General features: G+C 41.8%; 1 protein-coding gene across 1 annotated transcript in view; it reads right to left on the bottom strand.

Moving 5' to 3' along the window:
- Positions 1–10,079, bottom strand: part of MFSD10 (major facilitator superfamily domain containing 10) — a 19,733-nt gene that overhangs the window by 7,117 nt on the left and 2,537 nt on the right. The window contains exons 3-7 of the mRNA XM_010023753.1: positions 8,578–8,681; positions 7,464–7,622; positions 5,495–5,683; positions 1,092–1,200; positions 6–111 (exon numbers count right to left, since the gene is read on the bottom strand). Of these exons, the coding sequence (XP_010022055.1) occupies positions 6–111; positions 1,092–1,200; positions 5,495–5,683; positions 7,464–7,622; positions 8,578–8,681 (667 nt within the window). The remainder of the gene's footprint in view (positions 1–5; positions 112–1,091; positions 1,201–5,494; positions 5,684–7,463; positions 7,623–8,577; positions 8,682–10,079) is intronic.

The raw sequence follows: 10,079 nt of genomic DNA, 5'->3' as shown, positions 1-10,079 counted from the left end.
TGCTGAACTGGAATCTCTGGTGAGTGAGGAAACTCAGTGTGTACTCCAAGCCCGAAAACAGGAAGAGGTACAGGAAATAAGCCAGGCCCAAGATTTTGAGATTCTGAAGATCTAAACAAATAAACAAACAAAGGGAAAAACACCCAGGGAAAAAATGAAGACAGAGAAAGACAGTGGTGCTTTTTTAAGCACAGCCTGAGAATATAAGAACAATAGAGCAACATTTATGAACTGTACAGAGGAAAGTTCTCACCTCAGATGTTCATCTTAAATATTCATACAAGACATAACCCAACATGACTTCTGCCCATCACCTCCCTTCTTATGAGGGGAAAGAGAGTCAAAAAGACTAATCTCTCTCTGGCTCACCCTGTTCTCACTCATCCAACCCAGCCCCTCTGCCTCCCTCTCCCACTGATGCGGGGATTTATTTGTTCATTATTTTAATCAATGCCTGCATTGCACCTAATACCTTGATGCTGCTCTCAGGATCATATTGGCTAATCCACAGTAGCTCTTTTTCTAAGCTACAAATGGCCTGTGCCAGATTTCCTTACTTATCTTTCTGCCAGTGCAGGGTTTAACAGGTTTTCTCCAAATGCAGCAGCAAGGAGGACTGAATGATAAGCTGGTGTACCTGGCAATCACCAATTTATTTTCTATGGCTTACAAAATTTCATATAGATGAACGGCCAACTCAAATCCTACAGCTCCAGGTCCTGATCTGGGAAATAAAACTCCAGTCTGAAGTTTCCTGGTTTGCAGCTTGAATAAGCAAACTCACATCTCCTTTACTCATGCCTTGATCTATCTTTTTAAATCACTTCACTTACTGCAGCCTACCCCATGCTGCAGCCAGTGCCTGAAGGAAAAGCCAGTGGCAAGTCAGAAATCTTCAGAACACTCATGTCTAAAACCTTCTTTTCAGAATAACAGCACCAGTGTCCAAGGGAACTTGCAACTCCCTGTACTTAAGTTAGGTTTTAAATGACTGAACTGCTGCTTCTGAAATGGTTTGAGTAAAGTTTTCACTAAGAAACCACTGCCACATACAAAAAGACATACATTATAAAAAGGCAGATAACACTTACTCTCCTCTGAAGGGGATTCCTTTCCTCGGGTGACTGCAGAGAACCGAAATAAAGCCAATGGACTGAGCAAGTCAACTGCTGCCTGAAATCCAGATGTCACAGAAGAGACCTGATTGGAGAAAGAAAGAGGTTTGTTTAAAAACCTGAGGTAGTAACTACTGCAAGGAATTGACAGTAACAGTCAAATGTGCTTCTACACCTACACAAATTATCTGAGATGAAACAAGGCAAATGGCATTGGGGTTCGAGAGACTCCTACAAACAGCCCAGACTTTCTGAACACAGAACTGGCTTCTGCACTAACTAGATGGTAGAAGGCTGACAGTGGCTTTCACCAAAACCAGAAAACAGATTCTTCTTTGGGTACTTAAAAAGCAGAAGCAGCTCATTCTCCACAGCCTTGAAGGTGGCTTTATTTATCATAGTTCACCTACTGCATCATCCCTCACGTCCAATGAGCATTTACTTGGAAAACAGTGGCACATCTGCCTGAAGCTCATGGGAAGCTGGGGATTTGCTTGTGTGCTGCAAGTCTGAGAAGAGTATGTGTAGCACATGAAACAACAATCTGTTTTGGTACTGGTTTTTTTAGCCAGCCGGTGACACCTCCTGGGAAAGAAAAGGAAAATGTAACTTTTAAGAGAGACTCTTTGAAGATATTTTAGAGAGATTTCTACAGAGATTCTACCCAGCCACACTGTGTGGCTTTTTGAAGAGGAAAACGTCTTTTGTAGCACTTCTGGTCCTTGCATTCCATATATTTCAACCTAGTTCTGCACCTAGTAGCACTCTTCCCTGCTCCTTATCAACAGGTGCTCAGGAGATGCTTATTCTTTCATCTATAGAGAGTTGATTTTTTTTAGTTTTTATTCTAAGGTATAGAAAATTAAAGAAAATAGTAAAGAAGAAATAATGCCTAAATTCTTAAAGAAGCACATCCTTTTAAAGTAGGAGAATTCAGACTACCTGACAGCCACAGGAAGAGGTAAGACAGCCTCAAGAATCCAGAATAATCACGCTTAGTATTTCACAACTTCAAAGCACTGCACAGACTTTATCTGATGAGCCTCCTTCTCTTCCCAGATAAGGAGGGAGGGAGCTACTACCCCTTTGTGGCGGAGATTAAAGGTCAAACAATCAGTGGGACTTAATCTCTGCATGACCTGAGGACTCATATGGAATGGATTTAATTAAGCTGTATACAAATTAACCTTCCATATAGTGCTAACATGACCCCTGTCTTGTTTTGATAGTCAGAGCCTCTGAGTATCCATCAGCAGAGCTCTGGAGCCCATTAGTCTCACAACAGCAACCAGTTCAATATACTAGACTGGTTTTGTTATAAAGCCATAAAGCTGCTGATAAACACAGAACAAACTGGGATATTTATTTCCCTTTCCACTGCATATATTGCAGAGGGTAAACAGACACTCCCAAGAAGTTTCTCCATGCTTTTAAAAGGTCTGTAAGAGGATTTCCTGAAGCTGGCTTGTAGCAATCCTTAATTCCTGCATTTGTTGGCATGATGGTGCTTACACTACAGCATAGAGAACCTGGTAACAAGCAACTTTCTTCAAGCATATTTGCCAGTAACAAAAAACCCTGCAGGTTGTACCTGGTTTGAATTATTACCCGTGTCAGACAAGGTGCCAAGCTGCTTTGTACTACAAGGCTGATTTTAGTTTGGCCCAGAGGATACACATTATATCATAGATAATGTATATGCTTAAAATCTTAAGTGTTTTATGAAATACATATATTTGATTCTTTAATATATGTGTGTGCATATAAATTTAATTTCTCCTCTATTTGCCCTAGAAGCAGTAATCTACAAGCGACTTCATGCACTGACCCATAATGAAAACATTGTCCTAAACCTGACAAAAGCATTTCACCACCCCCAAACAGCAAAGCGTACACTGCCAATTCAGTCCATGCCACCAGCTGCACTGCACAGAGTTTTAATTCTTTGCAGGTTCAAAATCTGAAACATCTAGTTTGTATTTAATTTCTATGTTTTGATTTATTACTCCAAAATTGCTCAATTTTACTTCATGCTCATCCCAAATGTCACCTTGAAAGCCAGACATTTCTCACAGTGTCTCTGTTTACCATGTTTTCTTCTGATGCAGAGAGACTAAGTAACATGTCTTGAAGGCTCAGTCAGTCCAAATCAGGAATGCAGCCTGTGCCTTCCAAGCTGCAGCCTTACTCCTCAGACACTGTTTAGTATGCATAGAGCAAAAGCTCGTTTCTCCGTAAGTCTGCTAGTGATGCTCCACAGCCCCTACACACAGTCCTTACATGATGAGTTGTAAGAACCTCTCTCCAGGTAGGCAGCCTTGCCCATAACTAGTTTAGCTAAACATCAACTCTAAAGGTCTTAAAGGGGACAGATTCTACTAGAGACCTTTCTATTCCTCCCTTCTCTCAAGCCAGAGCTGGTTTAACCACCTCCCATTAAGACCAGTGTTTTTGACAGGTGAAACATAGATTCATTGGTCACTCTTCACCTGGTAAACTTGTGGAACAGTTGAAAAAACAAGGGGAAGAAGGATAGTGAAAAGTCTTCTCCTTGGATGAAAACTCATCCTTGTTCCCCCTGTCTCCCTCCAACTTCCCCTTTCTGCAAGTTCATTCCAACATGAACAAATGTGAAATATTGCTCTCCTGTGAAAAAAGGACTGATAGAGAAACAAGAATACCATGAGAACACAGCATATTTCAAGGAAATGGATGTCTGATCCCACTGGTACATCCTCCTACCAGTTATCACTAGAATTTCCCCTCTTTTTACAGCTTTGTCCTTCCAACACATCCACTCCTATACCCTGGCAGCACCTGCTCCAGCTCAGCCCAGCCAAGTTCCAGAAAGGCAGCCGACATACTTGCCTTTCCTCTGTCATCCACAGGCCAAGAAAACTGCTCCTCTCCCACTCAAAGTGGGAGAAATTGCCCAACAAAAGAGCAAAGCAGCCTCATAAGTGAAATGACAAATGCCCTACAACACATACATCACATGGGGCCACTGCCCAGATACAGGCTGAAAGGAGAAGCACAAAAGCACTAACAATAGCAATCACAAGAAGCTCCAATGCCAGACAAACCACTGTCTCATCAGCAATCAAACACCCTGTGTGTATTTTGCATGACTGGGACCTGAGCCTAGGGGAGAGGCACGTACATGCAATACCCACTGCTGCACAGAGGCAGGGCTCAAAAAGCAGGGACAGAACACTCATTTCTTATCAAAACTCAGTCCTGTTGGCTAACACAGACTAGCTTAGCAGGACTCTCAAGAGGATAATAAAAGGGGAAGGGAGTCATCATACCATCCTAAAAGGCACTGAAGCCATTTATCTTTCTACAGGTGGAATTGTCTATAGAATACAGATTGGCTCTACAGCACTTCCCTGCATCAGTACATTGCCACCACCCCAGTGTGCAGCTCTAGCTAAGAACAGGATCTGATCTGGAATGTTTAGAAACAGCCAAATAGGAAAAGGGAACAGATGACACATGAAAGAGCTGTTAAAAGAATAAAAGAGTGCTTGGGAACATAATGTGAGCAACTGATTTCATGGGACACAACCTGCTGAGAAATGCTCAGAAAGGTCTAATGTTTTGCCCCGGTAGGAGCATTGCAAACAGAAGCTTCCAGAACAAATTGCTCCCTAGAAACGAGGGACAACAGGAAAGCTGCAATCCAGCTGAGAGCCTCAAATCAAGTGTTTCACCTAGACAGCAAGGGCTAAATTCAGCCTCTCCCACACTACAAAGGGACTGTTCCAGGCACCTTTTAATCAGGTATCTTGGACAGTGTCTGATCATACAGTATAAAATTGTAATGTTAATAAATGTTTGGCTCCACAAATGCAAAGCCATTGCATTTTAGCATGTGTAGGTATTTTGTATCTGCAGAAGACAGCACAACTGAGAGCTCAGTCATTTGCTACTTCAGTGTTCAAAATAATCAAGCAAAGACAGAAAAATGGTTAAGAGAATTTCTCCCATATACAGCTAAACGAAAGCAAATCCAGGCTCTGATGCATTTACTTTTATAATAAGCTGAAATTCCTCCCCTGAGAGTCATTGTGATCATAGTTCAAAATTCCCCCTCTCCCTCCCATGTTCCCAGTTAGGTTTTGATAAATTTAAACACACCAAAACTAGCAACTGAGCAGTCACATTAGCTATAAAGAATTTCTCATATATTTCACTGGGCGAGGAGATGGGACCATCATGCGCCCACTGTGATGCCATCCAGTATTTAATCCTGCTCCCAAGAATGAGCTAGATTTCTGAGTCAGTGGCTAAGCCTCTTCTTTGTTTCCAGTATTACAACAGTTCTCATATGCTGTATTTGCCAGAAACACACATGTCCACATTGACAGTCCATTTACCCGTTTTTCTTTGGGAAGTGTCTCCGGAAGCAGGAAGAAGATGAAAATTAAATCAGCCACAGCAAACATGAGTGCTACCAGTGCTGAATGGAGATAGAAGACTTCTCCTTTCTCTCTGTCCATGGCCAGGTAAGCTCCAATCATAGGACCCAGGGTAAAACCAAGGGAGAAAGCAACGCCAATCATTGCCTGCAGTGACACAATGAACACAGACATGCAGCTTTAGACACCAGTTTGTTTGCGTAGCTCAGTTTTAAAACAGTTTGAATTTCCTGGCATTTGCCTTAAAGAAATGCAGCCAGATACAGAACCACCCTGAGGACATAGGGAGCACACAGCAAAGAGCAGTAAGTGTGAAAAACCTGTTACTTCCAAAATAACTGATTCTATTTTCTGTCCAGTTGGGAATGTGGCGGGAACAAACTCCAAACTGAAAGGGAGTTGCAAAGAGAGATAATGATTCTCACTTGAGGAACTGCTCAGCCATAGGATAAACTTTTGTTGTATAAAACTGCAGGAGGGAAGACAGCACCATGGTTGAAAGCCATAATGATGTCTATAGTTCCTAAAATGCCTCAGCAATTTTTGTATTTAAGAATTCGTGTCTCATAATGCACATAGGCTGAGAGGCTTCTCAGAGCAACCTGAGTTTAGTGAAGGTACTAAGGGGGATTTATTAACTCACTATGAAACCAGCACATAGGAAAAGAGGTAGAATCTACACACACTGGATGGGAGCTTAAAAGAGCACTGATTTGAGTCAGTGAGATTGCTTAAGAATAAAACAGCGCAGGATCTGGCTCATTGACTCATTAAGAGACATTCGAAGATGTACACTTGCATACGCAGGACCCAAACATGTGCCATCCCAGGACACAATCCTCCCACTTTCCTGAGTCTATTTAACTGTATCTATAGTACTAAATTAAACAAGGCCAGGGCATCCTACTGTACCACTTCAGTCTCCAGTATCATTTCAGCCTATCCAGCTAGCACTCTCCCAGACAACTGCCCATCATAGTTTGGAAATAGCACCAGTCAGATGCTAGTCTATTCCCAGAAAGCAGAATGAACATGCCTACACTGCTTTGGAAAAGAAGAGAGTACAAGCCATGGATGTGAGCCATGACGTAGTAAGTAATTTGCTCTCAGGTCCTAAAATTAGGCTCTGACCCATTTTATTTACTAGTGCTCTTTGGCTATCCCTCTACACAAATAAAAACATATTTTGGCTCACCAGGACTATAATAAATTGTTTGGAAAATTTATTAGTTATCACTGTGAAATCTAAAGCCTTCCCCTCCTGAGAAGCAGCTATCCCACATAGTGGCTTGTAACAAGCTGCTAAGAGAAGTTTGGGCCCCTAAGGTTTTTGTAAGGTAAGAGATCTAACTGGTAATTCACAGGCTAAGTGCAGCCTGCAGGGTGTTTCCAGCTGGGCCACTGCCTTCTGGAAGAGGTCAAGGCAGCAGCTCATACTGCTTGCTGCTCAGTCAGCCAAATGCCACAGCTTTTACCTGCTGAGCTCAGATCCTGGAGCCAGTGCAGCATCCCAGGAAGTCAGGAGGCATGCTGTGCAGTGCAGCACTGCTGCGCTTCCACAGTTTGGGAAGGTGAGAAAAATGGATTGTCCTGTAACTGGGTTGCAGCTACCAAAATTGGGCCGTAAGACCTTTTGATTTCTAAGCTTTCAGAATCAGGATTAAAGTCATCAGCAGGAGTACAGTTACAACACACAATTTCTCCACTTCTAGGGCATCCGTGCTTCACTTGCAGGTAAAAGTTATTGACAGGTCAAGTCTGAGAGCTCACCTGCAGAATGATCTGGCATCTTTTCAGAAGCAAGGTAGCATCTGAAGCCATGTTTTCACTTGATCAGTGCACTCGTATCTGAGGAAGACATTCTGAGCACCTAAATCAACTAAAAGTGACCTAGTAAACTCAAACATGTATCTCACATGTAACTCACCATGCCCTTGCTCCGTGCTTTTGGAGAGTGCAAGTCAGCAATTATAGCTGTGCAGAGGCTGACATTCCCTTTGCTTATTCCACCTATGATCCTGGAGAGAAGAAAACCACCAAAAGTCCTAGAGGCAGCCCATAGTGAGTATGACGTTATCAAACCTATCTGCGGAAGCAAGAAAAGGTTCTTTATAAAGCAGAGCAAAGTTGTATCATTTCTGCACATTTCCCAGCTAAACATTTAATTTGTTTCTTTTCAACAGCTGCTCCAAAACCCATGTAACAGAAATGTCTGAATATACTGATACTGCACTATGTCCTGGACAGTGATATACAAGAAATAGGAACAAATTTTATATAGATGTTAGATTACTGACAAAATTAGAAGAGTTCAGAGGGAACTAAATCAGTCCCAGGCACAAAACCACTTTCGTACATCCCACTCCATTTGTTTCCAACATCAGGAGAATTCTGAGTTCAAAATAAGAATTATTCACAATTCTAGCCCTTAAATTTCATAATCAATCACAAGCACACATGCTTATTAAACTCACTCTCCACAAGCCCACAGGATAAGGGGAATTCTATATCATTCACTGCCAAGTTCCACAATGTATGTATGCACTTGCTCTGCACTGCTTTTGTAATTAGAAACTCATACTCTGACCAGCAACAGAGAAAATGTTTTGGAGAATGTTCCTAAGAAATAAAACTTACACTGCTACATAGCACTCCCTAACCAATAATCCCTAGGCTCTGTGAAACAGGTCATCAAGTGATCAACCCTCATTACTCACTCAGGGAACTGAAGTATTCAGGGATTAAGTCTAATATTTATACAGAGCATCTGAAATCAAACTGCTGTACACAGGGGAAAGGGATTTTGGAAAATCCCAGAAACAGATAGGTATTTTGTTGCCTTCTATGTAAAACTGTGGTTCTGGGAAACTCGGCTTAAGCACTTGGATTTGCAAATGTGGCCAAGTGACGTAGCAAAAAACAACCAACAATCAAGAGATCCAGAACATTCAGTTTCCCAATCTTGTGTGCTAACCACAAGATCCTAGTGCCTTCAGCTGTGTATTGAGATGGCATGACTCAAATCAGCAAGTGACACATACCACTGTCGTCAAGATGACAGGTCTTCTGCCCAAGCAGTCAGACATAGCACCAGTGAGAGGAGAGGAGAAAAACTGTAGGAGGGAAAAGATTGAGCCGATCAGACCTAAAACCAAACAGAAATACATGTATCATTAGATTTGCTGCCTTCATCTGAAATACAAATGCAGCCAACCTGTTCTAGACTATCACACCACTTCAGCATCACACTGCTAAATGTAAAACAACAGCTACAAAAGAACAGCTTTGTCTCTGACACTAAGCTGCCTTTATGACACAGATCTTGCATTGTTTTTTAACTGAGGTGGCAAATACAGAGTCAGAGCAGAGAAATGGGTATAAACTGGATGATCCACTTGTTACTTCACTGGTGAGAAGGGGTTTGAAACTCACTGGTTATAATGGAATGCTGATTCTCCAATGCTTCCCTGGCTGACTATGTACATTTTCTGTTCTTAGAGCAGAAATAACACAGTCTTCAATAGTCACAGTGCTTTTAAGATTCTTTTTTTTTTTTTGATTGATTGTTTAAACCTGATTCTGTCACACTTAATTAGTTTTTGTTTCTATCTTATGGAAAGAAGGACATAAGCACTGCTCTTAGTGAGGCACCCTAAGAAGTAGAAGTGATTCCAGACTCCAAGTCTTTTGAAATCTGCCTCCAGCTTCTCTGATCTTTATTTCCTCTTTTCTCTTGCCATTTCTAGCTTCATACACTTATTAATTTGCACTACACTCTCAACATGCAGGCAAAAAAATGCCTTGTTGTCACTGTCTTTCTCTAAAGGAAAAACTGGGTTATCTGTCTCAGCTCATTCAGCTGTCAAAGCTTTAAAAGGCAGAGGAGAGAGAGACCAGAAGTTCTGCTCACACCAGTTTTGAGGGAGGCAGAATATTGATACTGAACACCTTGTGGAAAACAGCTGTTTATCACAGCTCAAAAAGGTGTGGAAAAAGAATTTATAGACTTTTAGTGAGCTGAGGCCTCCTCCAAGGATAAGCAAATGGCTTTTTAAAATAAAAATGTAAACCAACCACAAAGCTTTATTAGAATAGAAGTGCGAATGTATTGTTACCACTTAGTAGTCTATTTGGGTATAACAGAAAAATTTATAAACAATTAGAATTAACCCAGACATACTCTGAAATCCCTTTCCTCAGAACTGTCTACATAGCAAGGAGCCAAAGAGCCTCTGATGTGTAACACAATGTATGTGCTGCTGTATTTCCTTCGCTACTCCCGCTGGAGCTCACTCACACCAGTGTCCTAATGACTCCAAATGCATCTGGACCCTGCAAGTCACCAGCTCTGCTGTTTTTAATAGGACTAATGAGATTTAGAAGCAGTGCTGCACTATAGCTGCCCAAAGGGGAGGTGAGACTTGAACTCACATCCTTCTATATCCAGTGTTTCCTACTGACTGATCTCCAATCATGTGCAGATCAATTGTGAAGGGAGAGTAATTTCTGTGCCTGTGCAGGGTCTAGCACAGCAGGCTCCTGA

Source organism: Nestor notabilis, unplaced genomic scaffold (genome assembly GCF_000696875.1).
Source record: "Nestor notabilis isolate BGI_N333 unplaced genomic scaffold, ASM69687v1 scaffold24751, whole genome shotgun sequence".
NCBI classification, from domain to species: Eukaryota; Metazoa; Chordata; class Aves; order Psittaciformes; family Psittacidae; genus Nestor; species Nestor notabilis.
This window is presented reverse-complemented; position numbering and strand designations above follow the sequence as displayed.